This window comes from Dermacentor variabilis, chromosome 2 (genome assembly GCF_050947875.1).
Source record: "Dermacentor variabilis isolate Ectoservices chromosome 2, ASM5094787v1, whole genome shotgun sequence".
NCBI classification, from domain to species: Eukaryota; Metazoa; Arthropoda; class Arachnida; order Ixodida; family Ixodidae; genus Dermacentor; species Dermacentor variabilis.
In genome coordinates this window covers 203,571,102-203,593,853 of record NC_134569.1, presented here as the reverse complement: position 1 = coordinate 203,593,853, position 22,752 = coordinate 203,571,102, and the positions used below count along the sequence as shown (strand labels likewise).

General features: G+C 48.6%; 1 protein-coding gene across 1 annotated transcript in view; it reads left to right on the top strand.

Moving 5' to 3' along the window:
- Positions 1-19,247, top strand: part of LOC142570634 (acetylcholinesterase-like) — a 40,928-nt gene extending 21,681 nt beyond the window's left edge. Inside the window, exons 4-7 of the mRNA XM_075678996.1 lie at positions 6,356-6,539; positions 11,966-12,274; positions 17,490-18,109; positions 19,175-19,247. Of these exons, the coding sequence (XP_075535111.1) occupies positions 6,356-6,539; positions 11,966-12,274; positions 17,490-18,109; positions 19,175-19,247 (1,186 nt within the window). The remainder of the gene's footprint in view (positions 1-6,355; positions 6,540-11,965; positions 12,275-17,489; positions 18,110-19,174) is intronic.
- Positions 19,248-22,752: the final 3,505 nt, after the last annotated feature.

Genomic DNA, 22,752 nt, shown 5'->3' with positions numbered 1-22,752 from the left:
CTATCTTTCATCTGTACTGTTAACCCGCCGACGAGGAATTTGCCTGTACAAAGAAAAAATTTAGGCTCCCCGACTCCGGATTTCTTTATAGCGAACTCTCTAAGCTCTTCGCGGATGTCGATTAGCGCTAACGACAGCGCTAGCGGCGCAGTCGACAAGCGTACCGATATCAGCGAGAGTCAAGGTTCTGCTCTTCTGATTCAAAAATCACTACGACGCTTGTCGTAACACGCCAGTGGGTGCGGCGGCTGAGGAATGCATCGCAGTTGATGACGACGTGATGATGTTATCGTCACTGACTACCGACGACGTCTTCAATGCCTTTTAGGGCGGGAAGAGCATGAATATCAACTGTACAAAGGCAACAGTGATGATGTAAACGGATGAACAATGTTGACAGCAAGGTGAACCTCAGTACAATGAGGTCGTCTGCAATCGCATAATCAGTCAGACAAAATGTGCACACTGTCTGACTGTCTCTCTTATTCATGGTAAACAAATGTTTTCTCTTGCTCAAGATCTCTATAGCCTTCTCTAGTGTGCGCGATATTTTTGCAAGTCCCAAGCACTTAGCTATAAAGGCCTTTTGCTCTGTATGGTCTGAAATTGAAGCATGGCAAACACAATATGTGGGAAGATTGGGGTATATCACAGCTAAGGTGAGCTTCGCTAACGCATGTTTGCGCGATAGTTGGCTTGGATTTATCAAGAAAACGTGCAGCGAAGACAGGAAAAGAAAAAAAACGAAGAATGCGCAGCGCTACTTTCAACTGGAGATTTTTATTTGCGTCGGTTCACAATATATATACATATCGACCGAACGGAAATAAATACAAAAATATTATTACGATATTATCGGGAGATACTCAAGAGATGAACCGCTGCGAGAACGAAGATGAAGTTGGTCTGTGCCTTGGCGCGGGCGAGTGTCGGCCTGGCTGTCTGGCTCCAGTGTAAATAGCCTGTAAATAGTCTCTTTCATCTGTCTCCTTTTACACGTAACACTCTGGTGGAGGTTAGCGAGCCCCGTCCTGACCATGGAACTCCGAAGGGGTCGGTACATCCAGCTTGTCACCATGCCTCCCGGTGACGAGACCGCCTCTGCAACGGCTTCGGCTTGTCCAACTGCTCCAATCGTCACGGTTGCCCAACATCGCGACCCTGGTTTGTTCTCTGGCCTGGAAAGACCGGACGTTGACTACTGGATAAAGCGCTATGAAAACGCGAGTGCTAATAACAGGTGGGACCCAACGATTATGCTCGCCAATGTCATCTTTTATCTCGCGGCACCCCACGTGTGTGGCACCAAACGCATGACGGCGAGATAACCAGTTGGGACAGTTTCAAAGAAAAGCTACGGGAACTGTTCGGCGACCCCACTGGCCGCAAGGTTGCCGCGAGAAAGGCTCTTGCGTCTCGTGTTCAGACATATACAGAGCCGCACGTTTCATACATCCTCGACATCTTGACTCTATGCCGCAAAGCTGACGATGCTATGTCTGAAGGAGATAAAGTCTCACATGTTCTAAAAAGACATCGCCGACGACGCTTTCAATTTGCTTGTTTTTGGCAACGTCTCGACTATCGACGCCATCATAAAGAAATGCGTCACCTTGAACAAGCTAAGAGCCGCTGTATCACACACCACATCACCCGGCTACCCAACAGTGCTGCTACGTCGACAGGTGAGGGTCGACCACGTCAGCCCACCACCTGTGACGACGTAACCCGTATTGTTCACCGCGAGCTCGAAGCCGCCTGTTCGCCAGCCTTCCCCGCGACGCCTCCCGATCCGCCAGCAACCACGATTGCGATTATTCACGCCGTAGCCAGACAGAAATTTGAGAACATGGATCTGAACACCGTGTGTTCAACGTCTCAACCCAGCGTTCCCCAGTTCTCTACCGGCCGTCCTCGTCACCGGCAGTCCTTTTCTGCCACGTCCCGCCACAACTTGTCCGAATGGCGTACCCCTGATGACAGGCCGATCTGTTTCCACAGCTGTCGCATCGGCCACGTCGCTTGTCACTGCCGCAACCGATGGCCACCACCTCCTCGGACATACGCCGCCACTTCTTCCCGCACCTTTGGACCTTCTATTCCGTATGCCACCTGCCATGAACTCAATGCCGCTAATGCCCCTGATCCGAACCTTCGCTACAGCCGCTCGCCCTCACCTCGACGCCATCAGTCTCGTTCGCCCCAACCCTGCCGCTTCCTTTCGCCGCCTATCGCCTCCCGGACCCAGCCGGAAAACTAGACACTGCAGCTTCTGGACGTGAAGCTGCGTTGTCGACCCTGCCCTCAAATCCTCTGCTCTCGTTACCTACGAACCAAAACCTTCTTGACGTTGACGTTGACGGCTATCCTGTCACTGCACTCATCGATACAGGCGCACATCTTTCTATTATGAGTTCTGCCTTCCGAAAACGACTGAAAAAGCTCCGCATCCTAGCGTCGGCACGCGTCGTCCACGTTGCGAATGGCGGTGCTGTGCCTATCGTCGGCATGTGTACGGCACGTGTCAGCATTGCCGGCCGCCAGACCCCTGTCCTCTTCACCGTGACTGCTCGTTGCCCCCACGACCTCATTCTCGGCCTCGACTTTCTCTCCGCGCATTCTGATTTTATTGACTGCTCTGCCAGTAACCTTCGCCTCGAGTTCTCGATTTTCGCAGAACCTTCTGGCGCACCCCAGTGCCGCTTACGCCCCACCGGCTTTCTTCGCCTGCAGCCAAAATAAATAGCCATTATTGAACTGTTGTCTTCCCCACCAGTTCCTGATGGCGAGTACCTCGCCACTCCTCTGCCCGACATTCCACTACAGTATGACGTTACCGTGCCTCACAGTATACTTGCTATTACTGCAAACCGCACTCGCACACCTATTTTTAACTTTGGATTGACAAAGCAAATTCTAACGCAATGTATTTGCCTTGCCAACGTTGATTTTCTCGGCGACCATCACGTGGCAGCGTTACCAACCGATAGGTCTTGCGAGCTTAGCAGGCCCCTCGCAGCAGCCTCGGGCGCAGATCCCAACATAATGAAAATGGTTGCAAGGGACCTGTCCTCTGCGCAGGCTGAATACGTTTGCCAAGTATTATCGTCCTACTGAGATATTTTCGACTTCGACGATCGCCCTTTAGGCCGGACGCTCGTGGTCAAGCATCGGATTCTTAGTGGCTATGCTACGCGTATTCACCGACGACCGTATCGAGTTTCTGCGTCGGAACGCCGAGTAATTCAAAGTGAAGTGAACAAAATGCTAGACAAAAACATCATTGAGCCTTCTTCGAGTCCCTGGGCGTTACCTGTGGTGTTGGTTAAGAAGAAGGACGGCACATGGCGCTTCTGGTAGACTACCGTCATCTGAACAACATTACTAAGAAGGATCTCTACCCGCTCCCACGTATAGACGACGCCCTTGACTGCCTCCACGGTTCCGGCTATTTCTCGTCTATTGATCTTCGTTCGGGATATTGGCGGATTGCTGTTGACGATATGGACAGAGAAAAAACCGCGTTCATCACACCTGATGGCCTATACCAATTTAATGTAATGCTGTTTGGATTATGCAACGCCCCTGCCACCTTTGAACGTAAGATGGACTCCTTGCTCCAAGGTTTCAAATGGTCCACATGCCTCTGCTACCCCGACGACGTCATCGTCTTCTCGCCAACGTTCGACACTCACATTCAGCGTCTAACAACTATACTCTATGTATTTCGAAAGGCGAAGCTGCAACTTAACTCGTCCAAATGTCGTTTTGGCCACTGTCAAATTACTCTTTTGGGCCATCTCGTTGACGCTTCCGGAGTACAGCCTGATCCACACAAGACTCGCGCTGTTCGATCCCGTCCGAAGACAGCCGCAGACGTCCGAAGTTTTGTAGGGATATGCTCGTACTTTCGTCGTTTTGTTCCAGATTTTGCGACAATTGCTAGACCCCTCACTAATCTTTTGAGAAAGACGTACAATTCTCGTGGGGCACTTCAGAAGCCGCCGCCTTCTCTCGTCTCGTCACTCTTCTAGAAAACCTCATCACCCATTCTCGCCCACTACGACCCTGATGCCCCTACAGAATTGCGCACAGATGCCAGTGGTCATGGCGTAGGTGCAGTCTTAGCCCAGTGTCAGCGTGGCCAGAATCGTGTTATTGCTTATTCTAGCCGCCTCCTAGCACCGTCGGAGCGCAATTATTTCATTACGGAACGAGAATGCCTTGCTGTTGTCTGGGCGGTTGCGAAGTCCAGCCCTTACCGTTACGGTCGCCCTTTTTCCATAGTCACTGACCATCATGCTCTCTGCTGGCTGTCATCGCTAAGAGATCCTACAGGCCGGCTTGGTCGATGGCCTTTGAGGCTACAAAAATTTTCATATTCCGTGGTCTACAAGTCTGGCTGCCTGCACCAAGACGCTGTTAGCTTGTGGCGTTTGTGGCGTTACCCTGTTGACGACTCTGACTCCTCCAATATTGCCAGTGCTGCTTCCGCACTCTCTATATCTCAGCTGCTTCATTTCGCCGTCGAGCAACGTCGTGACGCCTACATCAGAGTACTCATCGAGCGTTTTGAACACTCTGCGGCCACTCTACGCCTCTTCGTCATCCGCGACAGTACTCTGTACCGTTGTAACCTTCATCCGGACGGCTATGAGTTCCTACTTGTCATACCTAAACACCTCCGCTCTACTGCTCTAGAAGAGCTTCACGACGCACCATCAGCAGGACACCTCGGCGCATCTCGAACCTATGACCGTGTACGTCGCCGTTTCTTCTGGCTGGGCCTTGCCCGTTCCGTACGACCTTACGTCGCCGTAACAATATCATAATTTTTAGGCATGCATCGTCGAAGAATGCATGAGCTTATAGAGTAATTTAAGCATACAATGCACCCAGCTATCTCAGCAAATCCAGAGTCCGTAGTTCATCAATAGCCTTTTTTTCAACTATGTTTGCCTTTTCAGATCTGAACATATCGAATTGCGTTATATGCTTCATGCGACTAAAGAATTAAATGTTCGGAGTACAAAGTATACCTTGTACACCAAATTACCTATACAACGTGTGCCGACCGAAGGACACTGTAGTAACCAACAATTAAACGTACGCTTTAGTAACGTGGATGACTGTATGCTAACGATACATAAGGCCTACTAGACGTAGCACTGCTCATCATAAGCGTTGGCTCTCCAGCAGACAAAGTTTGAGTTCCAACAAGCGAGCGTAGGAAAGGGATTCGCGTTCCCTAATCGTCTGCGCTTACAACATTTGTGGCTGCAGAACCTGCGCCAATATGTGGCAAGGACGATTACTCGTACTAATATTACTCCTATAGTTGATGTGACAGTTGGGGACACCGCCTGCGGTGCGGCTTTTTTCCTTTTCTTTTTTTGTGAGCTGCATCAAGATGTACAAGTGGGTGAGTTGGTTGACTTCTATCTTCAGAACTTCTTAAAGCGCCTCGTTTAGTAGTTCCTCTGTTTTTTCCGTTTTAGTTGCGCTCTAGAACGTTGGTAAACCGTAGTTTGCAATCTGTAGTTTGTAACCTGTAATTATTATGCGATTTACCATTTCTTGTTTCTTTTTTCGTCCTCTTTTATTTGCCATTTCACTGTCATCTCTGTGTGGGAGGATCTATGAGGAGGAGCAGGGAAAGGGAGAGAGAAATGAGAGAGCGAGCTCTGCATTGGAGGCCAGTGGGCAGACCGTCGCTCTGACCACTGGCCAAGCGCGAAAACCCTGAAAAAGCATAGAATCGGAAAAGGCATCGCTACAAAATACCGGCCCAGAGGGCTCTGCGCCGGAGAGAGCGAGCAAAGAGACGTTTGCTCCCAGGTCCGGAGACAGACACGTTTTCCTGTGCTAGATAAGGCACTTACTACTGAGGCAGTGTAGTAAGCTTTCTCTTGTCTGGATGCCCTGTTCAAGATCGATACTTTTTTTCTAAATTGTACCTAGAAGACGTCGTAATCACGAAGTCTGGGACCTGTACCGAAGCAACCAAAGGTAATTCCTTGGGCTGGGATTGAACGTCCCCAAGCAGCACACGGGATACGAGGGACGCCGTAGTTGTGGGGCTAATATCGACTGCGCCATTTGCGTTGCGCTCTAATCGGATTGCCGCGGCCGCGAACAGGACCCGCACCGTCGTGCTCAGCGGAATGCCGTGTCCGCTGAGCCAAAACGGATCCTCGCAAAGGTATACCAACTTTGTTGGCCTATGTGCAGCTCAGTGTAAAATGAATTGAGCGAACGCATTCCTGTCGCTCCCTCTGGTATGGTTGTACCGAAGAGACATCGTCAGCCTCTACAGGTCGCCTGGTGGCTGCATGAAACGGATGTTGTCGCGCAGGTTCCCTCAGGAGATGTGGAAGGCGCTGGAGCACGGCCCGGCCTGCACGCAGTGGCTGAACGGCTCGGTGCACGGCTCCGAGGACTGCCTGCACCTCTCTCTTTGGATGCCCGCGCACGACGAAGGCAAATCCAAGAGGAGCGTTGTCCTGGCCCTCACCGGTGACTGGTTCCAGACCGGCAATGTGCGTCACCGTACGGGGGATTGCTGTGGTGCTATTGGACGCGTTCGTTTCTGCGTTCCCATAGACGAAAATAGAAAGACAGGAAGAACTGGTATAACGCCCAAATACATGACACGCGTATTTTTTTTTTGCGTGCGTACAGGTATGTACAGACATGACCAACGAGCAGATGACTAGCCAGCCTGAACACAATTGTAAGGTCGCACCACTGATCCGGATTACGAGACGAGCGCCCTCGAGTGAAGCTGCCGGAAGTAAGCTGGCTTCTCTCAGAAGTCGGCGTTTTGTTATGGCGCAGCAACGTTTCGCCCTCACAGGAGCTCGGAATCTTTGTTCTCTTCCCCTGAGATACCCGTCATTTGTGCCGTACACTATCCAAGCGGGCTGAAGAAATGTCCTAGTTAGACGTGAAGAAATGGTGATCGACGCGCCGACAGCGTAGTTAGCATGAGTGGCGCGCACTGGAAACGTTAGCTATTGTGAAAACGCTTTGTGCAAAAAAAAAAAAAAGAATACGGCTTCAGGTTATCGTGAAAACCCTTACTAGACATGAAGAGAGAACAAGGCGCCGTAAAGCGCGGGAAGCAAGGAAGAAAAACTGCTACGGCCGGAATATTTTACGCCCAAGCATACCAGAAAATGCAGCACACGCACTACTTCCGGAACAAGCTGCACCCGGCTCGACGAGTGGCGAAGCGGCATCCAGCAAAACATAGTGTAGACCAGTAGGTCATGCACACGCGCGCACGCCAAGAGCTCTGGCTGGCTTAACCGAGCAAGTTTAAGCGTAGGCTTGAAAATTAATATGCAGAAGGCAAAGGTAATCTCTAATAGCCTGGCAAGGGAACAGTAATTCATGATCGCCAGTCAGCCACCAGAGTCTGTGCAGGGTTACCTTTATCTGGGTGCATTACTCGCAAGGGACTTTGCTATTGAGAAGAGAATTTACAGACTACTTAAAATGGGCTGTAGTGCATACGGCAGACATTACCCAATCCTGTCTGCGAACTTACTGCTGTTGTTGTTCAAAACAGAAGTGTACAATCATTGCGTTTTACTAGTGCTAATATATGGCGCAGAGTTAAGAAGCACCACGAAAAGAGGGATGGGGCAGAACATGTTCGTCGTAACGTTAAAGGGCCCTTGAAACGGTTCGGACATATTTTGTAGACGCGTAGGGTACAGCTAAAGTTAATCATTCGCACCACAATTGGTATGAAACGTCTCATATTAAGAGAGCTACGGACGATTACATGTTACCCTCCTCCATAGTCATGCATTTTCTCCTCAACTCGTGATTGGGGCTAAGCTCCGCCTTCACTGGCCCTGTGGCATTATGGCACGTCGTGTCGTCGACTTCCGGTTCTCTAGCAGCGAGCGCGCGAAGCCTCTGCAAACTCTCCGCCAGATGCTTGGCAGTCGATTCCAAGAGAGAGCTATCAAAGCAGCGTGCGTTGCGAGCATTCTGTCGCAGTGCCAAACGTGTCTGATATTCCGGTAACCACAGGCTAGCTGGGAGTTTCGACAGAACGGTTGAGGCATAAACGTAAGCTGATGAAGGAACTTTAGCGTAGACGTACTTGAGCTGCCTGATCGATCTCTACGGTCCAGCCACCCATTGACGCAGAGCTTACCCAGCCAAACAAAGAGCTAATATTCCTCTAACCAAGGGCGCTATAACGTAAAACTATTCCAAACTTTTCTATTCCAATTCTGTAATCAGCCAACCGCGATTGGTCAAAAACTTTTTTTGGACCCCCCCCCCCCCCACTTCACCTGTCTGTCAAGCGAGGTCACGAAAACCGCGATAGCTCGCCATCTGATATGATGTGTACACACTGTTTATGCATAATTTGACCGAACAAAACAAAAATAGTTATTTCTGATTCGACGGCTTTTTGCCATTAGCCCTCGGCAAATGGTCTAAAGGTTTCGGGCTGCACCCACTTCACCTGCCTGTCACACAAAACCGCAAAAATTTACCGCGTCAGAGTGACGCGTTAAAGATGCATTAATATGCCGAGCAAAACTGAATCTTCTTCTGAATAGCCGCAGCCTGCCCCGTTCCGAAAGGAATAAAAGATGGCCGCCGCCGATCGCTCCGGCACTGGCTACTCGCTCCTGCCGGAGTGCATGGATTTATTTGCGTGTAATAAAACTTTTTGCATGGCCGTCTAACGTTTTCGAGAACTTTCGGCACGTTTACCACCTCGTTCTGCCAACTCTTCTTTCCTGAGGATCCATTTTAGCGTCATTCTTAAGCTTTCGTTGCATGCCGCCGCTATTGTCGACGAGCCACCGCAAGCTAAGTGAGAGAAAGCGGACCAATCGCAGACGCCGGCACCACCCTCTTCATCCAGTTATCGATATTCGATTCGGATTCGATATCGGATTCGAGTGGCTCGGCCCCATCGAATCCCTCTCCACTTCAGCATGCTCCTCGCCTCTTGTGAGCCAATTAGATAAGACAAGCCGCTCAGTGACCGCAAACAAAAGTGACCTCCTATGAACGAGGGGAGCATTTGATTGGTTTGTTCAGACAACCCTGCGGGTGACCGCCCTATGCGTTGCGTCGGCGGTTGCGCAAATGTGACGTCAGGAGATTGGAATAAGAATGTATTGGAATAGTTTTACGTTATACGGCCCCAAGTGTAAAGCATTTTAAAAATTTACAAAACGTATTAACGATTACACCTATATCTAGAAAATCTATATGGCAGAGCCATATAGATTTTCTTGCCTAGTAAGCTTTCACAAATCACTGGCATTTTGTATTCCTTGAACTATCTTCCTCGCTCTATTACGTGCTTGTTATATAATTCACTTTTTCTCAGCCATTTAAATTATTGTTGCTTTGTCTGGGCTACCACTTCTGACACAAATATCAACAGGCTGTACATACTGCAAAAGAAGGCTCTTCGCGCTATTTGTAATAAACCATACGATTTCCCTTCAGCTTATTTATTTCATAAACTTAACACACCGAAAGTACAGGCCCTTTTAAAGTATCATTTAATGCTTGCGTATAAAAATGAACAGAAAAAGAACATAAACTACGTTACTTTTATGGCTAACCTAAAGCTACACGAAACTCCATGCAGCACAAGAAAGCCAGAGTACTGGCACGTACCAAAATCGCGCACAAACTATGGATCACAAATGCTGTGATCCAGGCTATCTCGGTTATTAAACGATTTTATTGTTAATAAAACTGATATTGCAACTTGTTCTCTTCCTGATATTCTTGATTTTTTCTCTCTTATGTGAGTTGTACAATGCCTATATGCTTTTGAAGTGCAGTGAGATTTTGTGTTTTTGCTTGCTTGCTCACATCTTGTTTTTGTTGTATTTTCTTCCTCGCCTGATTTGTGATGCGTATGCATGATATGTTGTAGTGCTTCAATATGTAAGTACTTGGGAAAACTGTATTTCCGCTCCGCTGCTCCCTTCTTTTTTTGTATTAAGGGTAATTGGGGCTGGTCAAGCTGCTACGAGCAGCTTTTCCCCCCACTTTAGCCCCGCAAAGCTGTATTTAGTTATTGTGGAAATAAAGCATACATACATGCATACATACTCCTGCGAAAAATTTACACCGGCAGGAAAGAAGAATACATTTTGTTACTACTACTGTGTGTGGTTGAGCTCTGTGCCACCACATGGATGCACCGTGCAGACCATTCTCATTTGCGCTACTGCTCATCCCGTGAAACGACACGCAAGGGGACACGGCCACGCCCTGTCCCCTTGCACTTGTCTTCCGGTGTAAAGTTACGGCCGCAAACGCGGAAATCCTGGCGTCAATTGGATAACGGCAGTCCGATGTGCTGCAGACAGTCCGCTTGTCTCCTGCCTTGCAGAGGGACACGATGTCGCAGCTTCACATATTACCAGTCGCTACGTTTGTAGTCCACAACGCAACAAAGTCGAATCATAGTGCTCGCAAAAATACTGAACCGACTCTGACAGCGCAGCTCTCGTCAAAATGGAGCACGTTGTAACATAAGCAGACGACGCTTGCTGTGTGCCGGAAGTGCTTAAGTGTAGAGAAAAATTGTTCTTACGCATTCCCTTTCTGTTACTTTCTTTTTATAGAGACAAATTAACTAACATTACAACTATTACGAACATAATTTGTTCACCATAAAGGAGGAAAAATGATCGATGACGCACCCTGGGCAGCCAATCGGATAGCTCGCCCTACTGACGTCAATTGGGTGATTTACGTCATATGGGTAGGGGCGGCTGAAAATTCCGCCGAGCAGTGTGCGGCGATCGGCAGCGATGTACATTTTTAAAACAACGTAATAAATTACACGATTTATGCGGAGCACTTAGATGAATCAATTAATGATCAAAAGGACTTACTCTAACGACTGAGTACGTTTACATTTGTAGAAAATCTTTAAAATCGTTTCAGGGCCCCTTTAAGAGAAAGGAAGAGAGAGTTGTGGATCAGAGAGTAAACGGAGATAGCCGATATTCCATTAAGGGAGGAAAATGGAGCTGGGCAGGATATGTGATGCGTAGGGCAGATAACCAGTGTATGTACCACTAGGGTGACATAATGGGTGCCGCGGGAAAGGAAGCGCATTCGAGTACGGAAGAAAATTAGGTGGGGTCATGAAATTAGGAAATTTGCAGGCGCAAGACAGCGGTAATTGGAAATCGCTGGGAGAAGCCTTCCTGCTGCAGTGGACATTAAAATAGGCTGATATCGATTGACGCAATTCATATTTTAAGGTTTTTAGGGCTGTGTTGAAACATACAGTCATCTGGCGTAGACGAGGAGGTACGTACAAGACGTAGTAGCGTATATTATTTCATGAGAACGGACAAGTGATATGAGGCGGAGGGGGGGGGGGGCTCCCAGTACCTCCGGTGGTAGTGGTTTCGGCAAGAAGGCATGTTGGCAAAACCTATGTAGATCAGTTCAGCACCACACTTTACAACTCGTTGCATCTGATGGGGCAAACTTTCCCCTATCATTATAGACGAGCAAGTGCATTTGTAGAACAAATAGCAATGGCGTGTACCTACTGAAACCTTTCCTCAACCTTTCAAGCAATCGCTGTCTCGGTTACCATTCAAAATAACCTCCGGAGTATTGTTAGGAGACATTCACAGAGCCACAAACATAATGTTATTCTTCAAGCTCGTCGACGTGTCTTAACGATCAACTACCAGAGGTTCTTTCCCGCTGCCATTCGACTGGCTCCGGGTCATCGTCTTCCTTTTAGCCTGGGGACTGTACGTTTGTCATTGCATATTGGATCTTAAACGTTCTTCGAAATACTTAGATTTCTTTTGTTCCATCCTCATTGAAACATGGAGATTGGGACGTGTAAATGCCTGAAGATAGGGAATCAAAATAGCAAATGACTGACAAGAAAATAAAGAAACGTTCACGAAGAGGCTTTTCCTTTCAGACGGCTTCCGACGGTGCTGCGAAGTGGGCAGAACTCGCCGCCGGCATGAAGGGGGTGGTCGTGGCGCCGAACCACCGGCTTGGAGTGTTCGGCTTCCTCGACGTAGGGGTGCGGGGACTGCTGGGCAACGTGGCCTTGCAGGACGTGCTTCAGGCGATGTCGTGGATCGAGAAGAATGCCGAGGCTTTGAACGTGGACACTGACAACGTGGCTGCGTTTGGCGTAGGCTCCGGGGCTTACCTCCTCTCTCTTTTGCTCATGTCTTCGAGCGCAGCTAACGATACCGTCTTCAGGAGAGCGTTCCTCCAGGTAAACGCTGTGTTGTAACGACTTAATATTAAGAACAGCAAGATAACACGCTAGATACATAAATCGTATTACTTTATTGCGTATCTAGGCGCTATCGTTTGTTGTCCTTTGTACTGTTTCTTTTAACAAGTTTTGGGGGTTATGAGGTACTCCGTTGTTGTGCAGGTCACATTAATTTTGACCACCTGTAATTGTTTAACCTGCACCCTAAGCTCGGTAGAGGAATGTTCTTGCATTCCGCCCCATCAGAATGCGGCCATCGCTGCTGGGATCGAACCCACGACCTGGCGCTCTACAGTGCCCTGCCATATCCGCTGAGCTCCCCCGTCGAGTTGTTCCTTTTACGTTTTAAGTCGAGTTGTTCCTTTTTTTATATAATGTCCCATGAGGCAGTAAACTGGGCGTGATCAAGCGACGGTTGAAAAAAGTCGCAGTTTCGCCCGAAAGGCGAAGCATCGATTGCTATCGCAAATTATTAGACAGCTGCACCAATTAAAGTTGTATTTTCATCGGTCGTATAAACTTGCAAACATTCGTTGTCACGTGAGAGCGGTGTCACATGGGCGCAAGCAAACATGGACACATCTCACTCAATAACCGCGGAAACTCGCTGTCAAAATGCTTGAGTGAGGAAACGCGGTAGCAGCAGCAAGCGAATTGACCTTCATGCTGCTTCTCGCTTCAACGAGAACTAAGGGGCGAAAACACAGCGCATACGAAGGTGTGAGACTTTGGCGCACCTACCTTGTACTCATCGCAGGTCACATTAAAGATAGGGTCCGCTGGGGCCCGATCGGGAAGCCAGCATCGTCAGCTCATCCTCGTACGCTTTCACTCGTACATACAGCGTACGGCGACGATGTCATCGCCCTTAGACGTTACACGGAAAATTACGGCAACGGTGACGCCAGAAATGCGCCTGGAGCGTTCATATAGTTGCTATTGCTGTAAAAACATCACCGACGGCGCATAGAGTAAAAACACGTGCGAAATGTTATGATTGACCTCAAATTTCTCGGTGAGGTTCCTGTAAACAAAGTAAACTAATGACATTAAAGAGAAAATTTTATAGATTTGGGTCTGGGCGGGAATCGAGCCCGGACCTCCAGTTTTTCAGTTGAACGCGCTTCCCTGGCGCCACAGCGGAGCCACGGTTCTGCCTGACTAAAGGTGTGTCTACCTAGTGCCTGCGTCATCGCACACGTCACGTCGCAACGTTGTATTAAGGTGCCTTAAGTGGAGTAATGAGAATGAAGGTGAATTAAAGGGGATTAAGGTGAATTAAGGTTTGTACAAGTTAGAACAAGCTGGATTGAGGTATAGTTGTGAAGGACGCGTGACAATGTATGACGTCACGTATCACGGACGTAACCCTTAATTATCGAAGTTAAAAAGCTTTATTATTCAAATCACGTAAGGATACTGAAGTGGCTGTCCATTTTATGATTTTGTTATCTTCCATAATCTGAATATCATTGCCGCAACTAATATTTGGACAGTTGTAAGATAGAGGCCTCCACATCATCTAGCTCATGTGTTGTTTGCGGTATCGTTTCCCTAGTGCTCGTATGCTACATCCCACACCTTAGAGTCTACATTTTCCATGCTGTTTGTTAGGCCCAAAACACGTGACCGAGTTCACATCATAAGTGCTGTTTGTTGTTGACGTCGTTTCCCACACAAACGGCGTTGAAATAAATTGTATTTGATAAAGTCAATCACGAAAGCCGCTTAAACCACCGTTCGAAGCCATGAAAACAGCGGATGATCCAAGCATTACGGTCACATATGTATTGAATGTCTACAGCGCATAAGCATTTCGCGCCTGTATGACAGCAGTTACTATAAGTACACCCGTGAGCAAAAGTATACGGACCACGGGAGCGCGTGCCAAACTGCATCGACGCGCCCTCTACCGACGCGCTGCCTGTTGTCGAGAGGGCCGCTGGAGCAGCGGCGCGCGTGCGCGTCCCATCATATCTGCTGGCCTGACATGTAGCTTTGCCTGACGTGGTTATGGTGCTCGTAGATTAAACGTCCACTGGGCGTCTCTGCTCCGTGGCATCTGGGCTATTTTACGCAGCGGCTGCGGCTGGGCTGGCAGGCGCGTCCGCCGCGCTTCGCTTCGCTTTCATTCCTTTCTTTTTCTCGGGAGGGGGGGGGGGGTTATCGCGCGCCGCAATGCCTTCTTTGACGCCTTTAGATGACTCGCGCAAAATGCCTTTCTGCCGCGTTGTATTATCTCAAACTGTTCCAATGTTGTATGCTGCCGCAGGTAAAACAAGGTTTTGCAATCGGCGTCCGTCATCGCGTTAAGAAGAACTGAGTTGCAGGCGCTACTATGCTCCGCAAGCAGCAGGATGCTAAAACGAGAAATTACGTCACCGTACTGGAAGGGGGGCGGGGGCCATATGGTGCTGCCTTTATTTTTTTAAACCCTTCAACAAGGCTTGAACAGGAGATGCACGCTCGGGCGTCACTACAGGCAGCCGCGGCAACGCTGACACATGCGCGAGAATATACAATCAGGTGCAGCTGTGCGGTGCACGCTGCCATGAAGTTCCAATCACAGTTGCCTCCTTGCGAATCGGGTCGGCGTGCCCGACCTGAATCGCTGGTAGGAGTGACCACCGACAGATTCCCATGTCTTGAGGGCACTTAGAACGAGCCAACGTGCTGCTGTTATTTTCGGAAATTTTCACCACTGTATGCGTGATTTGACTACGCTGTCAATTTTCCATAGGCGGCGATGTCGCCTCGAAGGTGCCGTGGTATCAACTCGTAACGTGATGCCATGAGGAGACGCCTGAACGCGCTGCCATTCGTTGCTAAGTACACAGCATAATGAATCTGCTGTGGCGCTGGAAAAGTGACACTCTAACAGGCGGCTCTCCACGATATCCCACATGTCGGTCTGGACAAGAAACTCAAAATAAATTCTCAGGTTATACTTGCAAAAATCACTATATGATGAGGAGGCACGCCATAGTGGGAGGCTCCGGGTTAATTCTGACGACGATGGGACTTTAAGTGCGCTCAATTAAAGTGCACTAGCGCATTTGCGTTTTGCCCCAATTGGAATGCGGCTGCAGCGGTCTGTCCAAGGCGCAATGTATACAATGGGCTGTATAACGCAGTAAAAGACCATCAATCCGAACAAGTGGACTGAGTACCTCTACTCTGACAGCCTGAGGGCACATTACGCTGAGGGCACATTAGCCGCTAGATAAGACACTTTTGGCAGTGATGGAATTTCATATAAAGCAATTATAGAGATAAATTTCTCGCAGAACAACCAGGCAATATATGTGCCTTGTTTGGCTTGGAAACATGTAAGAACATATTTATGTAGCAGGAACTGAAAATGAACCTGGCATAAATGCACCATCAGCTTTATCTCTTGGGACAGCTTGCATCTATAAAAGCTGCGTGAACGACGGTGTTGCCCAGGATATACAGGATTGAGACGCAGAAGCCTTGTGCGGTGTGTCGTGAGAATTCCTTTAAAGAACTGCGTGGTCACATATCACCCGTTTTAGCCGACGCGCTGCCTCCGCTATCATTGGAAGCTAGAAGCGTAGACCATCACCGTCAGTGGCGCATGATTGAAACGGTTTCTAAAATTGTCTGTAATACAGCTGTGAAACACTGTGTGAAATCGGCTTCGGAGGGTTGGTTGTGTTTCAGTTCATCTTTCGAAATGGCGCCATACATACCGTTGGAAGAACGAAAACTCATTGTGGAGCTGTCGCTTGAGGGGCAGTCGCAGCGTGAGATATGCCGCCTGATGGAGAAGTTGAGGACAGCAGTCAGTAGAATTATTAGGGCGTACCGCAACCGTGGGGGAACTTTTGCTGGCGAAGAGCACAGTGGGCGACCAAGGGCAAGAAACAATCTCACCGATTTGCTCATCGTTGTCTGTGTTCTGGCGGATCCGTTTGTGAACGCCGACAAAATTCGCGATGAGCTTCGGCTAAGCGTCTCGTCCAGCACAATCCGGTGGCGGCTGCGAGAAGCAGGGCTGCAGAGCTGCGTGGCTGCTCAGAAGCCTCATCTCACATAGTGTCAGAGGCGGCCAAGGCTTGAGTTCGCGCGTTCTGTGGAATATTGGACGGCGGATGAACTGCGCCAAGTGATTTTCAGCGATGAATCCACCTTATCATCGCGATGGGATCAGCAGCGTCTTGTTTGGCGCCCTATGAGCTGCAGGTGAGAATTTACAGCAGTTTTGAATTATTCGCAGTAAAAAATTACGCTTGCTTTAATAATCATATGTGTCAGCTCAGCACTGTCTGTATCAAAATTTCCCACGAATGAGAATGCGCCTACTACAAATGTCAGCGCTTCTCTCATTCCGATGCCAGAGTGATATTTCTTTTCGCACATGGCGAAACAATTTGTGACCAACCTGGCGCAGAGTTACAAGTTTGGCTAGATTAACCACCACGATTCTTGGGTTTCAAGTGCACCCATTTCAGACCAAGGACCGACTTTCAATTAAATTTATCCAGATACGAGGCACGTTAATGCCACAGCGTCCTGCCGAGCGGCCGATGCGCCGTGAGCTTATGGGGAGTGATCAGCAGAGACAGACTCGGTCCACTTGTTCGAATTGATGGCTCCTTCACTGCATCAGCCTACTGCGAATTGCTCCAGGAAGTGCTGGTGCCTTACGCCCTTGAGGGACCATTCAAGGATTGCTGCTACCTGTTGCAGCACGAGAGGAGTCCCATTCACACAGCTCGCAGTGTTACCACCGTCCTTGAGAACCTTGGCATCCGTACGCTTCCTTGGCCACCCGTTGACGCCGATCTCAATCCATCGAAAATGTGTGGGGCATCTGGAAGAGCCGCATTTCCTAGCGCCGGTTCTCCAGCGCAACATCAGACACACTTCGGCGTGCAGTGAGTGAGGAGTGGGAGCGTCTTCGACATTCACCTGAGGTGGTGGAGTCGCTGTACGAATCCATGCGACGACGCGTCCAAAGCGCTATCGCCATCGAAGGAAAACTGACAGCATACAAAACAAAGCGCACAATTGCGTACATTTTAATGCTGTTAATTGAATTGCTCACTGGCCTAACGTTGAAATTCAATGCTATAGGAGTAATCTATAAAGCGAAAACCGTTACTTGAAATAAACACAAGGGGGCCAGGGGACAAATAAAGCTTTCATTTAAAATCCTACATATTCATATGGCGACTTGCAACTGCAGGGTCCGTGTCCGACAGCGCCGCTCCCCCGGAACACGCCGCAGATTGGCAGGGCCTACTTGGCCCGAATGTCGCTCGAGCTCGGCTGCTACGAGCCGAGAATCGCCGACCAAGCCGACTGCCTCCGCTCGCAGACTCAGGAGCAAATCCTAAAGGCGTCGCTCAAATTGGGCGCGCCCATTCGCTTCGTCCCCAGCGCCCTCAACGGCGAGACCCTTTCGAGCCTGCACGAGACGGCCTGGTTCGCTGGTGTCGAGATCTTGCTGGGAAGTGACGTCGCAGAGGGGAAACGGCTTTACGATGATGTCATTCTCCCTTGGGCTAAAGTGTCCAGCAATTCTACGACTCCGCAGTCACCGGATGTCCTCGAGAGCGTCCGGACCTTTCTGAGAGGTGACACGGGAAGCTTGGACGCGGTGAACCACGAAGATGCGATGAATGTTGTAGCGTCAAATGACATCGCCGAATCCATCGTTCATTTGTTCACGACGTGTTCCTCAAAGAAGATGGCACGTGCTGTGTCTGCAAGGAACGGTACGCTCTTTCACTACGTCACGAAAGGTGGGAACATTAATGATGTGCCGTTTAAGATGGAGGACATCGCGGGATTTCTTTCAAAAGGGCAAGTATATTCTTGCATTTCTTTACGTTCCCGTGGAAATATATACTGATTTGGTAGACCAGTCGGCAATTTATTACTATAATCGTAAAATGTATTCTGTAGCGTTTCTTTTGTAGCTGCCAGTTATAAAAAGGTTTGACGAATCTTGCAGTTCGATACATGTATGTAGCATAGGTGACACCCGCACGTTTAGTCTTCTAATTGTTTCTACATAGATGGCACGACGGCGCCTACATACCGTAAGACCACCAGCAGGTGGTTTCTAGTACTCGTTGACACTGTGAAGCTATTGTAAAAAAAATAGATTTTTTTCATATGTTCCTGTTAAGCTATTCTACCATTGATTACAGGGAACATATTAGAACCATTCGTTACCGTGTACCATGCGTTACCGCATTGAGCTTCCATGTTTTACAACTTCGTCGTCCATGTCCTCACAGCACACATATTGATGCTCAATATTGAATGAAAGACGGCGTGTCCATTGACAGCCAGTCTGTAGTTTACACACTTTGGTGTCGGAGAAAAACAAAACACTATATATTAACACTCGTTCACTTCTGCGTTTTATCTTCGGCATACGCCCTGAAGGCCATCTGCAACGAAATTTCGGACGACGTAATATAATTTCGTTTAGGATGGTCTGGATAAAGAAGAGCCTCTGTGGAAAATTTCACGCTTGAAGGGCGAGTGAAAGTGCCACCAGAAGCTCGCAAAAATAGTCGATTGTATGCCATAACTGAACATAACAGCGCTCACCGGAAGTGACGTATTACCTAGAAATCTCGGCTCTTCGGCATGACCTCGGACATAAGTCCAGACCACATGTGCGCATGCTACTGTTAGTGCTTCAAGTGCGTAGTCATGATTTTGGCTACTATCTGTCGTCAAACTAGTGCAGAACAAAGCCGCTGCTGCATTGCAAGGCCGCTGCGCACCACGTAGCACGACCAGACTGGAGCACTTGAGCGTGAACGCGTACTCCGCCAGCCCGGCACGTATAGCAAACTGCGCCATGCAAACTACATTTGCTCGACGCCTAGCTGCGTTTGCTCTGTTGCGTAGATACCGAGGCCGTAGCGAGGTGCCGCCACGAGCCCTCTCGCCGTCGAAATGCTCGGACAACAGCGTGCTCTGATTGGTCAGTGTTTGTCACGTGCGCCCTGGCGCGTAGCTAGTCGAGCCATCGGGCGCCGGCGGCGTGCAGAAAAATCTGGGATGCGGCGTGTAGGTGGCTATGCCATATAGACAGCCACAAGGTGCACGCCTGTTTGCTGGGGCGCCGTTTTAAAGGCTACTAACGGCGAAAAGATAACGATACATTTACCAGCCTTGTGACTTTGCCATTATTGGTTCGGTGTGTGTTCATTTAGCGGTACCAAATTTTTCAATACCGCCTGTGGCAGGTTACCCAAATCTAATCGATGAACTGAATTATTCATTGAGCCGGGAGACGTTACTTCTACGAGAAACTAAAAGCCTAATCGAAAAATTAACACAAGTGCGCTAATAAATACCTAATAGTTACTTTACAGCACATATTGCAATTTATGAATTGTAGCTGGTGAGCTTGCAAGGGATTTCCCTTGGAACCAATCTCACAATGGTACCAGCTTCCGTATAACAATTTTCGAAGAAGTGCCCGACGAAATACATAGGCATTCCAGTTATGCTGTTGTACTTCAATACATAAAACGGTGTTATCGTAAATAATGTAAGTGGAACAGTAGTGCATTGGTTACCTCAAATTTAAGGGTGCATATTTCGAAACCATTGTAATTATCAGGTTTCGTCCCAAGTCAATGTGCCTTGCAAGCGCACTAGCTAGAATTCGCAGATTGCAATTCGTAGCAGGGTGGATCACTCTATTTGATGATCTGGTAGCGCTAAGGTAGCTTTTAGTACGTGTCAGCCTCAAAAACCTGATGCGTTTGAACATTCTGCAATTGTTGCGTCAGTAAAAAAGTCACTAAATAGAAGAATTACGATTTGTGGTGAAGCTTTGTTAATTACTCATTTAAGCATTTCATTTTTCGTGGATGTAATGTCCGCCTCAAGGAGTAATTTAGTTCAGGGGTTAGAATAGCGCTACCCGTAATAGGCGACTTCTAACAGTTGGTGCAGCTAAAAAAATACTATACATTACTCATTTATAAAAATTTAGACGAAGTGAACATTCGTTGCAGTTGGCGAGAAGCACCGTATCAGTTAGTCTTGACGAGAATTCTTTCGGAACTCTACTTCCATATATTTCGTGGTAGTACGTTGAGCATTAGGACAGACAATGAAAATCGAATGTATAGTTTTGAAATTTCCCATCGAAGCCATAGCACGGGTATGTCACTGTGATCTCATGTGTTTCAAGGTATTTCTGCGGGTTCGGGCAGCTGTGGCTCAGAAAATGTCGGTACCAAAACTTGTGAAGTCCAGTCTTTTTCTCCTTTAGAATGCAATGTAGACCATCTCCATCGATATAAATGCCCGAGCAGGCGCTGTCAAAACGCGTGACGCCACGCCTCCTCGGTGCGAGAACTTCAAGGCAGCATCGCCGCGCGTTTATCGTTTTTGCGTCTTTTCTGTCTTACGAAGCCACCGCTCATGGCAGCAGTGGCTGTTTTTTGGTGTTGTAGAGGGCAATGAAGTAATACATACAGCTCCGAATAATTTTCCCTTTGGTGTCGCTTTAATGTGCTAGCTCCGCAATGCGATAATAAAATTATGCATATATAAGTTGCGAACGAGTGTAGCCGTTAGTAATGGTGCACGAATTCTCGACTATACGACTGCACGCGAACAGAGACCTTATACACAACACGCATCAGTGTCAACATTGGACATGTCCAGGTGCCCGTGTTGTCCTGGTGCTGTCTGGCGACACACTAGAAGAAGGTTATCTGGTCTTTGTTATGTTTCGGTTCCCACAGTTCCGCCATGTTTGCGTCACCTGGTGTGCACGTTTCGTGTCGTACAGTCGTGTCCACAGCTGTTGTCCCAATGTATCGTATTTGCGAGACCCGGACTACCTCGGCCTGTCGTTATGCATTGCGTATCATCTCGTAGACTCGCGCAGTATTATTCTGTCCGGAGGTAATTAATTCCACATTTCTCACGGTGGCGCTGTATGTCCCTTTACGAACATAATGTAACACTTAGTCTAGTACAGTCATGTCGTCTCTAGTGTCTACGTGCGCAAAGCTTTCTTTGCATTCTGCCGTCTGATCCTCTCACACTGTAACAGTTCGTGTCGTGCAGTGGTGTCTTCTTTCCCTGGTCTTACGTGTAACTCTTCGTTCCGCTCACTCGTATCATTTTCTATTACTATACGTGTGACGAATTCGTGCCGGATGGTATCGTTGTCTCCTCCCCTCCTTGTGCGTGCTATTGATTGTCGACTGAACGTAAACGCGCGCCAAGAACTCCCTTTCATATATCTCCGCACTACGTCCAACGTCTCATTTTGCCTGAACCCGTTGAAGCGCCAGCTTTGTTTTGTTGATGGACAGTGCCAGGGTCTTAGTGACACTGCCGTGCTGCTATAACCGTCGATAGAGCAGGCACGAGAGCGTCTCGATTGAAAAACTGTGTCCGCCTGCGAAAACGTTTTTTGCAAACGTGTGCGTTCCTGGCCGCATTCATTGTTTTGCTAAGCCGTGTTGGCCTCGCACTCCGTTTGAAACGTTGGTGCTGACTTCAGGGCGACATGAGAAGCAAATAAACAAATGGGTGCAAATAAAGGCAGCTCAGCCGGAATAGAGCCTGAGCTCTCTTGTTTCTGAGGTCGGCATTCAGCCGTGTTGCACCACTTGGAAATTGCGTACCTATATATTCTGCGTCATAACAATGTCGCACACAAAGCAACCTACAACGTGAACTCCAGCACTCAGGTTTGTGCTGCAGCAGACTGAATAGACTGATCCGTGAGGGGGAGGGACACGACTCCTCCAAAAAAAAATTATGCAGAAACTTTTTTTGGGAGTTGTCGAAGAATGCGTAAGCATTGTGCAACTTGCTCGTCTCCACGCAGTCCAGTGTCACTGTTATGAAACTTGATCCGCCCAGTACAAACGACAGCGCTTCGGCGACACGAACTTCTGCCAGAAGCTGCGCAAAGTGAATTGATGATGCAAGCAAACTACTGCAGGTAGCGGCGCCAGGCGCCCTGATCACGATGGTGGAAGAAATGTAGGGAAACGACAAAAAACGGAGACGTACAAAAGCACAGTTCGCAATAGGGGATCAAAAAATTTGGTCGTGGGAGTTCGTAGTGTTTTTTTATATTATTTAACCTAGGCAGGACATTAGACAGTATAATAGCAAGAGCTTGGTGGCGCAACCCACCGTCCCGTTCCGAAAGGGACGCGCATAACATCCATCCATCCATGACGCTCCGATCATTGTAAGCCGTTATCGCTCTTTAGCACTTTATCCATTCCCGTCAAACATTATCACCCGTGATCAACCGTTCTCCTGCGGCAGCTGCGTCTGACGCGGCCGTGTGAGCTGTTTCTTGAGTGATCCAGCTGCGATGTGGACACAAAGCGCCGACTGCTGACAGCCTCGTGTGCTCTGTGTTCTCGCCGCTGAGTTCGCGCTGAAGAGAGACGCACCGACCCCATTCTTGAAAGCGATCTCCGATGAGGACT